General features: G+C 47.1%; 1 protein-coding gene across 1 annotated transcript in view; it reads right to left on the reverse strand.

The window, feature by feature from the left end:
* The window catches only part of EFCAB6 (EF-hand calcium binding domain 6), a 217,357-nt gene that overhangs the window by 39,566 nt on the left and 163,028 nt on the right, over positions 1-14,763 (reverse strand). Inside the window, exons 22-24 of the mRNA XM_008702910.2 lie at positions 11,663-11,818; positions 5,484-5,679; positions 2,195-2,386 (exon numbers count right to left, since the gene is read on the reverse strand). Of these exons, the coding sequence (XP_008701132.2) occupies positions 2,195-2,386; positions 5,484-5,679; positions 11,663-11,818 (544 nt within the window). The remainder of the gene's footprint in view (positions 1-2,194; positions 2,387-5,483; positions 5,680-11,662; positions 11,819-14,763) is intronic.

Below are 14,763 nucleotides of genomic sequence, written 5' to 3' on the forward strand. Positions count from 1 at the left end.
TTTTTTTTTTTTTTTTAAAGATTTTATTTATTTATTCGACAGAGATAGAGACAGCCAGCGAGAGAGGGAACACAAGCAGGGGGAGTGGGAGAGGAAGAAGCAGGCTCCTAGCAGAGGAGCCTGATGTGGGGCTCGATCCCATAACGCCGGGATCACGCCCTGAGCCAAAGGCAGATGCTTAACCGCTGTGCCACCCAGGCGCCCCAGCCCTGTTTGTTCTTTTACACTTTCCTGTATTTTCCAAAATTTCCACAACGAATATGTATTTCTTTTAAAGTCAGGAGAAAAAGTATCATCATTAAAAATAGTGAGGTTCACCGTAAACAGAGAGAAAAGACGAGTCACGGGCCAGGAGGAGGTATTTGCAACTCACATACCAAGAAAGGACTGGACAACGAAACCTGAATGGCTCATAACACAAGAAAATGTCCAGCCTTCCTAATATTCAGATGGGCAGAAATGAAAACGTCTGACAATACCACAGGTTACCGGGACCCCGGCACGTCAGGAGCTCTCACGCGAGGCTGGTGGAGTGTGCATGACTCGTACAGCCACAGCGACGGTCCCTGGGACGCTGAACACGCACCTGCCCCACCCCCCTGATCCCACGCAGGGTAACTCCCGAGGGTCACAAGGAGACAGACACAGAAGGCTGGCTGGTGCTTTGCTTGTAATGGGAAGACTGCAAACAACCTACATGGTCATTAGCAGGGGGGTGATAACTGAATGGGGCGTGGTCACCCTAATAGAATATATTCATCTGATGGACTAACTTCATAGCAGCCTAATAAGGGAATGAACTGAAGCCAATGGATAACATGGATACATCTTGAACACATGAGAGTAAACAGAAAAATAAGTGCAGAAAACAATACTCGATATTAAAAAGTTAAAATTAAAAAGCTTTAAAACATGCAGTGCGACAGTATCTATTGTTTAGGAATGTCTGTCTAAACAGCAAAGATGAAAGAAGTCACAGGCCCCACCGGAGACGGCGCAGCACTGAGGGACCTGGACTTCCTGCTCACAGAGCAGCTCTACCGCTGGCCATGGGGGTGACTGCACAAATCCCAGGGTCCCCAGCTATAAAAAGGGATATTAACAGCACACACCAGGTAGTGCAGCAAAGGACTGAACAGGTTAATATACGTAAAGGACCAGAAGAGTGGCCCTCGGAAGGCACTATACAGCATTTGCTGTTGTTATTAGTATTATAATGAACCTCAAACCTTAAAAATGTTCATGCTGTTCGCTCTAATCATCTAGTTTTCAAGAAATTGTTCTAGATCAGTGATCAAGGATTTATGGACTTAGGTATTAATCATACATAAAAGTGTGCAATTGGAAGTGACATTAAGTGTCCAGCTGCAGGGGATACTTCAATATATTGTAGGACAGGCCTGCTGTGATTTGACTGTCGCACTAGTTTTGGATTGTTCACGTGTTTCTTTTCATCCCCCCGGCTGTGTAGACAGGGACCACAGCACTTGTGTGTTGACTCTCAGTACAAAATGGTGTTCAGAGAAATCTGTTTTGGCTAAAACTAGATCGTGATTGTTGCTAATGCTGTTGGTCCGTTTACATTTAGAGATCAAGAAACAGCCTCAGAATAAACAATTTGTGCAACCAGAAATGCAGTCCGGGGGAGAAGCAAGAGTCCTGCAGTCAGCCACACACCCTCTTCCAGGAAGCCCTCCCTGACTTTCCCAGCACTCTTTCCTTCGCTGAGCATGCCTCTGTTAAAGCCCATTCCCTCCATGTTTACCTCCACCCCAGACTTGGCTGATACATGTCCCAGGGCCCAGCACATAGTGGGTCTTTAACAAATGTCTCTCAAGTGGGTCCTAGTTCCTTCATCGCCAGCTCAAGGCCTGACATACTGTGGGCCTCACTTCTTTGGACACCGATCATCTTCAGGGATCTAAGATTCTCGAGAATTCTGAAACAACCAGACAAAAGCAAGCTCCCAAACTTCTAAGGAAAGGAAAGGAAAGGAAAGGAGTTTTCAATAAAATAAACATATTTGCCTGCTACCTCCGTGTAGGATTTATACTGCATTTTCATTTGGAATTAGCTAGTCACATGAGGTGATTGCCAATTTATCTGCTGTGATTTTAATCAATTACCCATTTTGCAAAAACTACTTTTAGCCCATTTTCAAAGAGAGATGCTTGTGTGCTGCCGATAGCCTTACCTCTTCAAAGAAGGAGCTGAAATTCTGGAGAAAATATTTCCAATTTATATGGGGGGTTAGATGAATTTTCAGTTTTCTCAGAAAATAATGATACTGGTTGTCTGTTAGTTTGTAACAGAAATCCTTAAGAACTTGTCCAAAATCCGAAGCCTTTACAAACCCAGTGTCCTCTTTATCCAATGCAGAAAATGCCTAAAAAAAGAGAGAAAAGGCAGATGCTACTGTCAAGTGACTATTTCAAAAATATTTTCCTGAAGTATTGCTTTTCCGAATGCAAATGAAATCACGTGTATTCAAGTGCCCTGTAAAATCTACCTTCCTAATAAAATGCACCATGATTGAGAGATCGGGACAGGTAAAGCACAGGCCCGGTGTGAGAACTCCTGTACCGCAGAGAAAAGTAGTCTTGCTGGCTCCTCTTTGGATTCAGAAAGGCAGAGGAGTGAGGAGGAGCCCTGGCCCCCTTTCCGCAGGGGAAGCCACCTGAGCTCCAAGGAGGGCTGTCTGACAGTGAAGGAGAGATGCTCCTGGGGTGAAACCATGCGCCCAAAGTCTCCCCATCGCGACATCCTAGCTCCTTGGAGCGTACGTCCCTTGTAATGGGAGGCTCAGGTGCAATCCCCCCAGGTCGGGGTGTGGGACAGGGGGTCTCAAGGTGGAGCCTGATGTCGGAGGTGGTGAGGAGGAGGAATCAAGGGACCACCCTGTCCCCCACTCCCACCCTGAGGCTTGCACAGGGAGACTGCTGCCCTTTCCCCACCCTGGGCCAGTGTCCCTGTGGCCTCGCCTCCCCGGAAGGCCCCGCGGTCACATGCCGGTGCTGGAGGCGCTGGGGCGGCCAGGGCCAACCCAGCGGTACAGTAGTCAGACTGAAAAAGTGCAAAAACGTGCTATAAAAAGAAAGCACATTTTTTTCCATCTGTTGAAACAAAATCATTCATTTTTATTGCACTAGAAAATCTGTATCAAGTGGTAGGTTAAGATCTTTTTTCCTTAAGTAAGAATTTAATGTGCTTGCAGACCCAAAACCAAATTCCCTTGTGGTTAATTCTCTTTCAGGGCTAATTAGGCACATCCCATCCGCCCATGGGGGTGGTGATATATGTGTAACCAAATTAACCTTAAAATACTGTCTAGCTTCAAATTTTTATTTAGCCTGTGGTAACATTAGGACAAAGCTGTGGGGGGGGGGGTGGAAAACCCTCTGACTGCCGGTCGGGAGTGAACTTTGAACACAGGCTCTGTTGCCTGCGGTAAGACCTTAACCTCTCTGAGCTTAGCTTCTTTGGTACACAAAAGAGAGACTCCGTAACTCATATCGTTCTGTTTTACTATGGCCCCCAAACACACCTGTCCGTGTACCTGGCACACAGTGGATCGCAGTAAAGGATAATGACCATGAGCACGGTCAATGGAGCGTTTGTGTGACCTGTGCTTCCCTGGGTCTGCGTGGCCTCCCTGTGCGTCAGTCCAGCCCGCCAAGCCACAGGACGGGTGGAAGAGTCAAAAGTGAAGAGGCTTTAGAACTATGAACTCTCTAGAAATATAAGGTATTGTGTCATTTCAGAAGCAAAATGCGCCTGAGACAGGTCTCCAGTGACCGGTAGAGATGCTAAATGTGCCAGGTGTCCTCTCTGATGGCTGTCCTCGGACGTCGCCATTCCTTCCGCTCTGCCCCGCAATGCCCTCTCTCCCTCCAAGCCATCCGCCACTCTCTTGGCCAGAGAGTCTCACTCTCTGGCTTAAAACATCTCTTGCCTAAAGAGTGTTTCTTGGAAGTGAGAACCGCAGTTCCCCCCAAAGGTTCCACAGACCTCAGTTTGAGAAACATCCTGATAGATGTTAGTGGGGCCCCTTTAAGTCAGAAGGGGGCAAAGCCATCCTGCAAATGGATTTATTTGGCCTGTAAGGTGCTTTTGGAAAATCTGAGTATGTGCTGATATTTAGAAATCAGGAGGTTTCATAGCTTCTTATGAAAAATGACAAGCTCTAGCAAACTGGGGCCCATGTTCAGCTCCGCAACAGGTGGCTGGGGCTCTAGCCTGCTGTGGCCACCACCCGGCCCCCTTCATCATTTCTATCGCCCCTGGTCACGGTGAACATCCGGGTCTGCAGTGCTCACGGGCTGACCGCAGGGCCCAGGGCCATCTCAAGCACAAGCTCTGGTCTGAAAGGCGCATAGGTGGTTTTCCAGATGACCCGCGTGGTTTCTAGATGACCCACGGCATGTTCAGACTCATTTTTATCTTTAATCATTAAAATAAAGACATAAAAATCTTAAATCCTCATAGAGAGCTCCTAGATGTGAAAAATGTCTGCTTTCCCGTGTGAAGATCAAGTTTGCTGACATTCTAGAACTTTCACAGGCCGGCTGGGTAGCACTTGCCTTTCCTCTGCTCTCTGAACCCTTATGCTTGGACTCCACAGCCCACTTGGCCTCCCTATGCTGAGAGGATTTTTCACATGGGGGAATCAGTGAGCATGGTCCTAGGTTTTGGAGAGGGTCTGTAGGTCCTCCTGTCACAAATGTAAGGACAGAGTTGCTCCGACTCTGCCCCACATCACACAGGATGCCTTGGATTCACTGTCTCATTAAACTATAAGACCTGTCCTCTGCAGACAGCATTTTTTCTTCTTCCTACTGCTGCAGGGGAAACTGAGGTGTGGATCCGTCTGGGGGACCGCCACCCCACTAGGAGCATGGCCCATGCACTATCTTCCGAGGACTCTAGCGTGGGCCACAGCATCATCCCCACCTAGGCCAGGGTTTGGCACACTCTTCAGTGTCATACAGACGTTAGCTGTAAAATGTCACTGTGCTTGGGGGACTGCCTTCCTGACCCTCCCCTGGCTCCTGGTGGCCTTCGCAATCAGTCTTTGTGCCATAGCTGGACACTGGCCAACCCTCTAAGGCCACCTCGTGTGATGGGCCCAGTGCTCGCAGGATGTGCTGGGCATGCTCACCTGAGGACTCTGTCCTCTGCCCTCCTGGCCTGGAACACCCTGCCCTCATTCCAGACACAGCACTGGCTACACCCTGAGCACCTCTATGTCAGAGAGCAGGCTCAGGATGCAATCATGGTAGCTTCCTGTAGAGCAAACATGGATACACATTTGCTCAAATGCACAAGCTGATCTTGACTGACCCATCCAAGTTCTGATGCCCCGTGAGAGTGAGGAGAGGTGCAGGGGTCCGGGAGGAGAGGAGGGCTGAGAGCCGCTTTTCATGAATGGACGTGAGGGCTAGAACTTCAGTTTCTAGAATAAAAGTACTTTCAGTCTGTCGTACCGTTGACAAAGCCACGTCAGAGGTGGCGACAACTTCCTGGACGTTTTTGACAACCTCCTCTGGGTCCAGCGTCGCGAAATTGATTGGCACGTTCTCCTCTTTTTCTTTTGGCTGAGGTCTTGTTGGCTTGCTGCTCTCCACCACTTTCAAGAAGTCAAGGTAATTGAAGGCGTTATCATGCCAGCTGATTCCCCAACTTGTCCCGAAAGAAAGAAAAGAATACATTAATTACAAAAAAAACCTCTATCACATATTCTTTCAACAAACAGCCGCTGAGCACAGAAGAGTGAGCGGAATGTGAATAACGTGAAGACACCGTTCTCTGGCCTGGAGGCGCACACGCGCCAGCTAGCTACGACGGCAGACGGGCGCCCACAGATACGGCCGTGTAACGGATCGAGCAGCAGGTCAAGGTGAGGGCTGCCGGGGCTGCAGACTGTCCTGCCCTGAGGCTCTGAGACTTGAAGGCTGGACAACAGAGCTCAGGCTTTGGGGAGCAGAAGATGGGGAGAGAAGGCCCGGCTAAGTCACCTGATCCACTGATTGAGGCAAACGAAGGAGCCTCAGCGGAGACGGGACGCTTGCAGAGGGGTGGTGCGGGGAGATACACCTGGCAGTGGGGTCAGGGACGGTCTGGAGGTGAGGCTGGGGAGTGTGGGGGCTCAGGGCTGTGGTCGTCATGCCCGCAGCTCACGAGCACTGGACCGAGAAACGGCCGCGGGATGTGAAAAGAAGGGGAATACGTCAGAGACCGCGGAAAGGCAAAAAGGAACTGAGGCAAATGGATGTCAGATTGTTTTTCAAGATGAGCGGGAACTAAGCTGTCAAGCCAAAAGCACTCAAGAGATAGTTTTACAAAACCTGTATAGCTTAGTATTTTCTCAAATAGAAATTCTGTCTGAGTGCACATCTCAGTGAGAACACGCCAGATAGAAACAGAGGCCCCTTCCTGCCCTCAACTCTAGCACAGAAGAAAATACCTTTAAAGTCTAGAAGAATATATTGTGAGAGACAATCCCAAAGTTTCATGAGAACATAGAGCATATTTCAAGATGTAAGATAATTCAAAATAAAGTTTAACTGCATTCGAAGTTCACACTTTTGTCACTTAAGCTCTCTGAGGATTACTGGCACTCTGACACCCGAACTTTCTATCAGCAGGGTGGAGTGCACGTCAAAGAAGAACAGTGTGGAATGTTGGTAAGCCGGAGAGAGAAGTTTCTAGAGACTCAGATATCTGCTTCTAAAGAAAAGGAGCCAAGAGCTGTGCTTTTCCAACCCACAGCTGCAGAGCGGCCTTCCATGGGCCCCGCGTCGCTGGCTCACATGACGGAGACATGGAGGAAAAGCCTAATCAACTCTGTTTCATCAGCAGGATAAATTGCCAACTTGGTATTAAAATTTAGTAATAAAATCAAATGCATATGCTAATCGCAGTATTATTTAGAAAAGTCTATTTTGGATCTGGAAACGAATAATCTACATATAATTACAAATAACAGAGATGTTTATCATCAAGAGGTCTTTGAGAAGAAACAAGCAACTGAGCGTTGGATCCTTATTAAGGTTTCAATTTGTAAAAAAGTTGATCACCCCCATTGAAAGGTGGACTACAGAAATCCCACAGTCTTTTTGTTGTTACTTAGAAAAGTATCAAGCCTAAGTATGTTTTAACAAGACTCTCTTACAATCATTTAGCTAATTATTTATCTGGTGCTGTTTTTCTATGATTTATTCATTGAATGCATATGAATTCTCGTTCAGCTGGAAATACATTTAGTGAGAGGAGATCCTGTTTAAGGAAGGAGAGAACATATAGGCATATTTGAGGAGGAAATGGTCCTTCTTTTCATTACACAAACACAGACATACGCACTCACACACACTGGCCCTGAACTTCTCTCGGCTCAAACACAGAGGAGCAATGGCTTCAACATTCTAAGGAAAAATTATTTTCTCCCTAGGATTCTATGCTCAGACAAGCTAGCAATCTGCATGAAGGAGATTAAACAATTTTTTCAGACAAAGAACTGGGAAAATTTATTTCCTGCCCCTCCTTTCTTAGAAAGTTACTTCAGGAAGTACTCCAGCAAAATAAGAATGTAAATTAGCAATAAAAAGGCATGTGGTGTAGGAAACAGGGGATCCAACCCTGTTGGAGAACAGTAGGGACAGACCTGGGACAAGACAATGGTTGGGGAGGGGCAGGCTATAGGATGGAGGGCACCTGGGGAAACCTGTCAGAATAGAAGTGGAATGGAAGGCTGGGGAAAGCTGAAGGTTGACAATGTTGAATTTTACCTGAGCCCCGTGTTCCCAGAAAACAGCTCTTTATATTCCTGGCAACAGCTGACACAAAGAACCACCTTTCCCCATATGACTTAGAAAAGATGCATGGACGCCCAGGTTTGCCCACAAGAGGGTGGACACGAGGCTCAGGGACGGTGCCACTGGGAAGAAAGCTCCTTTTCATTCATGACCTGGGCACTGAACAATACTTACATAGTCATAATTGCCAAAGGCTGGTTAATGGTTTTCGAGTTTCAGAATCAACCTGAGAATTCAGCACAGAAGACCTGGTTGTGGCTCCAGGACAGAAGATTACATTTAACTCCCTTTTCCCCAGAATAAAACCGTACCTGACAACAGATGGGACACGGAAGGAGCGAGAGACAGAGGTAGAAAGAGGAGGGGTTGCTGACATGCACAGAACTCAGAAGTGTCACTCTGTCCTCACAAAGCTGAATGGCCTGAAAACCAAAAGCTTTTCTTGTCCATTCAGAAAACTGACATCACAGAGCAAAACATCAACCCCAAATCTGGAAGGATCTGGGCGAATACGAGAATTACGGCCAAGGTCTGCTTTCCTGGATCAAAACCCTTTGGAGGCAGAAACTGGAAGGAACACTTCAAGGGTCATGGGAAAAATGGGTGGAGGCCGTGTATGGACTGTGTGCAGGTGAGAAACTCGTGGGGACCCGTCTACAGCTAGAAGTGGGAGTGATTGTGGGGTGAATAAGAGAAGGACTGGATGCTCCACACCACTCCTCATCAGGCAGGGTCATGCAAACCAAAACCACAACCAGGTGTCACCCTACACCTATCAGAGTGGCTAAAGTGAACAACACAGGAAACCACAGGTGTCGGCGAGGACGTGGAGGAAAAGGAACCCTCAGGCACTGTGGGTGGGACTGCAAACTGGGGCAGCCCCTGCGGAAAACAGTATGGAGGAAAACTCAAAAAGTTAAAAATAGAACTACACTGTGATCCAGGGATTGCACTACTGGGTGTTTACCTAAAGAATACAAAGACACTAATTCAAAGGGATACATGCACCCCGATGTTTATAGCAGCATTATTGACAATAGCCAAGATATGGAAGCAGCCTGAGTGTCCACTGATAGATGAATGGATAAAGAAGATGTGATATATATATATATATAATATTATTCAGCCATAAAAAAGAATGAAATCTTGCCATTTGCAGCAACGTGGATGGAGCTACAGAGTATTATGCTAAGTGAAATATGTCCATCAGAGAAAGACAAACACCATATGATTTCACTTATAATTTAAGAAACAAATGAGCAAAGGGAAAAAGAGAGAGAGAGACAAATAAGAGACAGACTCTTAGCTAGAGAGAACACACTGCCGATTCCCAGGGGGGAGATGGGTGGCGGGGTGGGTGAAATACGGGATGGGGATTACAGATTACGCTTATCATGATGAAAAAAATAAATGAAAGAAAAAATAAAATAATTAAATCATCAAAAAAAGAAAAGAAAAATACAAGGACTGGTTAAGAGTCTGCGTGGGAAGCACTTGGGCCCCATGCCCCTCCCAAATTCCAAGTGTCTGGGAACCTGTCCCCCTCCCCCAGCACACACGATGGAAGCTCTGGAAGCTGTGCTCTCTGGAGTCCAAGTTTCTGAACCAAAAGGCGCGTGTCCTAGTGCAAGACAGAGAAGGTTCTTCTCAAGAAGAGGGAGTAGGAGGAAGCTTATATCCTGACTTTACTAAATAGTTTCCTATGGCTCCATAACAAAGCGCCACAGAGCAGCGGGTGGCTTAAAATGTCACGCATTTCTTCCTTTACAGTTCTGGACACCGGAAGTCAGAGATCAGTTTCAATGGGCCAAGATCAAGGTGTCGGCAGGACTGTGTTCCTTCCAGAGGCTAAGGGAGAATTGTTCTTGGCTCTTCCAGCTTCTGGTAGCTGCTGGTGATCCTTGGCTTGTGGTCACACCGCTCCAATTGCTCCTTCTGTGGTCACTTCTGAGTGAAACCTCTCCCTGACTCCCTTTTATGAGGACACAGAGATCTGAGGCCCACCCAGACAATCCAGGATCATCTCCCCATCTCAAGACCCTTAATCTCATCTGCAAGGACTCATTTTTCCATATCACGTAACATTTACAGGTTCCAGGAATTAGGACCTGGATATCTTCGGGGGGCATTATTCAGCTTGCCACACTGGCTGTTGAAACTTCTAGGCTCCTTCTCCCAGGCAGCTCCCAGGCAGCTCCCAGAATGTTGGCAGCGGGGCACCAGACAGTCTTCTCTGGTTGGGTTGCCAGATTTAGAAAAACGAACCAACAAAAACTTAGCAGGGCACCCCGTTAAATTGGAATTTCACATAAACAAAGTAATTTTAATATAAATTGATCCCAAATACTTCATGGCACATACTTAAACTGAAAATGTTACCGTTTATCTGAAATTCTCATTTAACTAGGCATCCCTACATGTTATGTGGTAACCCTAGTCTTTGGGAAATCTGACCGGCCCAAAAGAAAAATGTTAAAGATCCTGACACTGGGGATCCTCCAAGGACACTCCCTGCCAGGTTGTGCCACCGCATTGGTTCAGACCGGAAGTTCAAAGCCAAGTCAGCAAGTCCCACCTAACTGCCCAGATTCGAATCGGCTTCTTAGAACCTCACTCTTCAGCATATTTTTGAGGAAAGCATCTAACATGGAAAATAGTAGAACAAAGCAACACTGAGGAGAGACCCCTCTGGTGAAGAAAACTTTTTAAAAAGTCTGTTAATACCTTCAGAGAAATGAAATTGTGCATCCACAACTCAAGCACACGATGCTCTGAAGGAGGAACATTCTGAGAGCAAAACCCAGTTCTGGTCGTTAGAAATACGGTTAAGTACGACAGCAGAGACAAAAATCCCAAAAGAAGGCTTGAGAACTAAAATTGGGGAGATCTTCCAGGAGGGGAAGCAGGAAGGAAAAGACGGAAGATGGGAAAGATTTTAAAATATGAGGAAACATCCTACGTGGTCGAAGATTCAGTAAAAATAAGAGTTTCACCAAGAACGGAGAGGAAGTCCTTCACGAAGTAATCCAGAAAGTTTCTCAGAGTTAAAGAGCATGAAAAAGGTCGTCCGGGAGTATGAAGCTGACAGATGAGCCGATGTGTCTGAACATGCCAGAAAAAGGTTTTTACGACTGGGGGTGTGGTGGGGGTTTCATTAGTGATAATAAGTACATAGAAAACCATGAAAATAGACTAATTCTGGGGAACACAAAATGCTACGTAGAAAGGGAAAAGTGATCCACGAAACAGGTCACGATGTTATAAACCCCAAATACTGATCTACCCGAAACAGCGATGCAGCAACATGGGGGCCCGCGGAGAAAAGTTTGTGGGTTCCCACGCAGAGGCGGGGGCTGAGTGGGTAAGGCGGCTGGTGCTACGTGGTGGGTGAAGGAAAGTGAAACCCACGTCTTCCTGGTACAGAGTCAACAGACACTGCCTGAAAGTTACAAGCCAGGAAGCAGCACATAGAAGCTTGTCACTTAGAACCACAAGTTAAGGACCAAATGGTACCCGTGAAAGTGTCAGCTTTGTGGACGTGGGGACGGGGAAATACCCAGAGCGCAGGGTGAAGGGGCTGCTGTCTTTACCGCAGAACCATCTGACTCCCACCAAAAGGCATGAGTAACGCAGGGAAAGCAAAAACTCATGTTAGCGGAGAGGACGGCCACGGGGAGGAGTGACGGGTGCCCTCCCTGTGCTTTGGGTTGACTCCACGAAGCCTGGCCGCAGGGAGGCCCCGAGGTTACTAGCTGTTTGAATGGACAGAGAGGAAGAAGAGAAAGCCATGTGCCAATTCGTCTTCCCGTCCCGACCAGGTGAGAAGCACCGCTAAGGCAGTGGAGGAAAACCTGTTAAGAAGGTCGGTCAGCTCCTCTTCCTTGAGCGAACAGCCGCACTCCTGCAGCACCTTCTGCATCCTGCCCATGGATATGTAGCCGTTTCTGGATTTGTCTAGTTTGGTGAGCGCTCTGCTGATATCTTGATAATGGTCCTTAAGCTTTTCCCTGAAAGAGAAGATATTTGAGACACCCTAAAACCAGGAAAACAAATCCTTTCTTTAAAGCGAGAGCTCCATGTGTTCTAATGATGATTTGCTGGTTCATCGAAGAACTAATTTTGGAAGATGTTTCGCAGCCTTGGTGTAATGTTTACATTAAACGGTATTCTGGAAAAAATAATAGGTCTGTATTATTGTCATTTTATTATTATTATCATTAGTGAAACTGTGTTAGAGAAATTACAACCTTATTCTTTTTACTAGAATTGTACTTTAAAAATAGAACAAGGAATTAAGACCTACAGTGATATTACACACATGTGAACCACAGCTTGATTCTCTCAATGAAAACCTGTGGAGCACCTATTATGTGCCAGCTACTGCTCTGGGTGTTGGGAGGCATCTAGGGATTTAAACAGGCATCCCTAGAAGAACTTACACCCCCCTGCGGCGAGGCTGACGTCGGACAGAAGGGGTCAGCGCAGTGCACCAGTAGAGACCGGAGAGCGGGGCTGAGAAGACCCCCAGTGGGAGCGGCGCTGCAGTTCCCATGGGGAGGTGCAGGCAGGCCCCACTGGGAAGGCAGCACTTGAGCAGAGATGGGTGTTAGCCCCAAATAGCTCTCCTGGGACACGGGACAGCCAGCGCCAAGGCCCTACGGCAGAGGTGCACGAGCTCGGGGAGTGAGGAGGCGGACGGGCTCTTAGCGTTAGCTGGGCAGAAAGGGTGCCCTGGGACCCCTGGCTTTTTATCAGATAACTGCGTTGTTAGGAAACACAGCAACTGTTTGAGGGCATCAACTGGAAACCAGGGACTGTGGCGGTCTTCATGTTCTCTCCCATTGGTGCTTCTCAACAACCCTGCAAGGGAGGTGGGTAAGTTTCACCCCACTTTATAGACGTGGAACAAGAGTGCCTGGCGCCACGGTGGGACAGAAGCAGTGTCCAGCTGCAGCTTCTGCTGGAGGGCTGTTTTTCTTGCAAAACATGTTTAAGTTTCTATAAATCCATTTTGTAGGAAAATTCTTCCCTGACCAAAAAATACACACACACACACACACACACACACACACACACACACACACACAGTTAAGGGACTAAAAAAGTGTGGAAATCTTTAGGGAGGAGCCATCTTGCACCTGATGGTGGTGGACTGATGATAAACTCCATGACCTTTGCTGACCCAGGTCTCTAAAAAGAGAGACCCCCTTCCTACCACCCTGAGCAACATGCTTGTGTGGCAGGCTCAGACTAGGGCTGGCTATGGGGTTCTTGCTCAGGGAAGAGAATGTACTATAAATTCTAAACACAGAATCTTGCTGGTAATTGTCTACCACCTCAGATATGTATTTGTGGAGAGAACAGTTCCTTGAGTATGCCTAGAAGAAAGAATTCAAAGGAGGGCAACAGTCCAGAAGAGAGGAAGTTGAGTGGGAGCACACAGGTCAGGAGAGGGGAGGGGCACTGACTTGGAAGCGACCTGGGCCATCCACTCCCTTTCCTCGTTGGCCTCCAGTGTGGAGCTGACTGAGTGAGCATTTGAGCAACCGATACCAATGAGTTGCATTAACTGTTCTGCAAATGTATACCAACAGCAGCAACGTTCTGGATTCCTCTACAGGTGTGTGCTGAATTCAGTCCCATGTTACAAAATGACTACTCGTCATCACAACTATTATATTCCACTTAATCCTTCAAAATGAAAGCAAATGAAGGTATAAAAAAATCAAAACATTTTTTGAGATACATATTTTTAGAAAATTGAGGCATTCAGCATTTCTTGGACTGGTTTCTAGGCAGTAATTATTTCCCTCGCAGAGTAAATGTGTGCACAGAGTAAATGAGGCTTTGGCGCATGGATCGCGCCACACTGCTGAACAGAAACGGTGTGAGCCGACACTCAGGGACGAGCTGCTGCTGCTCCGGGTCCGTGTCTGGTTCCTGGTCTGGACCGTGAGTCAGAGGTCCGAAGAGGGCGCTGTCATGGCCAGGGCGATGGCCACAGAGCCCTGCCCGACGCAGCCTTGCCGCGCCGGGCTCTGCCGGTTTTGCTCGTCTACCCCCCAGGCCGCATCTCGGAGAGGGCCCGGGCTAACGTGGCTAGTTCGCTAATGCTCTGGTTCTAAATCTTCAACTCAGGCTTGGGCAGAAAAGAGCAAGGCATGGAAAACAAACTTGAGTTTTAAAAAAGGATTTTTCTTAATTTTCTAAATGTATTTAGGGCACTCCAAACAAAATAAATTCTCTTAGATTTAAGAGGCAAATATAAATTTTGGTCACATTACATGAACCTGACTCATCTTTCTCATCAGAGCAGGTAGAAGTTTCCGGAAACACGGAATTTTACAAGACACCAGGAAGACCAACTGACGCCAAAACTCAAAAACCGGGCATCTGAAGGGCAAGGTTATTTGCCAATTTTACAATCTGACGTCTTTGAGAAAATGGAAGTCGGTCAGGCATTGTTGTGAAATCGGGCTTGTCGTCTTTGGTAAGACAGTGTGACTGTGGCAAGGAGGACCGGGTGAGTGTGAATCAGTTAACTGAGGTTGGTGATCGGAGATGGATGGTCTGGTGGCTCGCAGTTCGCATGATAAACAGAAACACGGGAAGGGAAAGAATGTGCCGTGAGCGTGCCGAGGACGTGAGATTTCTCTCGGAGCCTCATTACTCACAAGTGGCAGGAGGGAAGACACGAGTGGGTAATGAGGCCAGCCCTGTCTGGTAAAGATAAATTCCATTTTTTCTTTAGTTTTATGGAGTATTTGATTTATACCAATCTTGTGCCTATTTTTACTTTAAATTTCACAAACTCAATTCTCTTCCTTCAGGCTTATAACTCAGTAACTTGGACATAATTCAGGGGTGTGTTTGAACTGCTTTTCTCTTCAACCCCATTTAGCTATTCCATTTCTTCCCTGTGTCCTTGGGAGTTTTTATTTCCTTTGCAGAT

Source organism: Ursus maritimus, unplaced genomic scaffold (assembly GCF_017311325.1).
Source record: "Ursus maritimus isolate PB19 unplaced genomic scaffold, ASM1731132v1 scaffold_21, whole genome shotgun sequence".
In the NCBI taxonomy this organism is placed as follows: domain Eukaryota; kingdom Metazoa; phylum Chordata; class Mammalia; order Carnivora; family Ursidae; genus Ursus; species Ursus maritimus.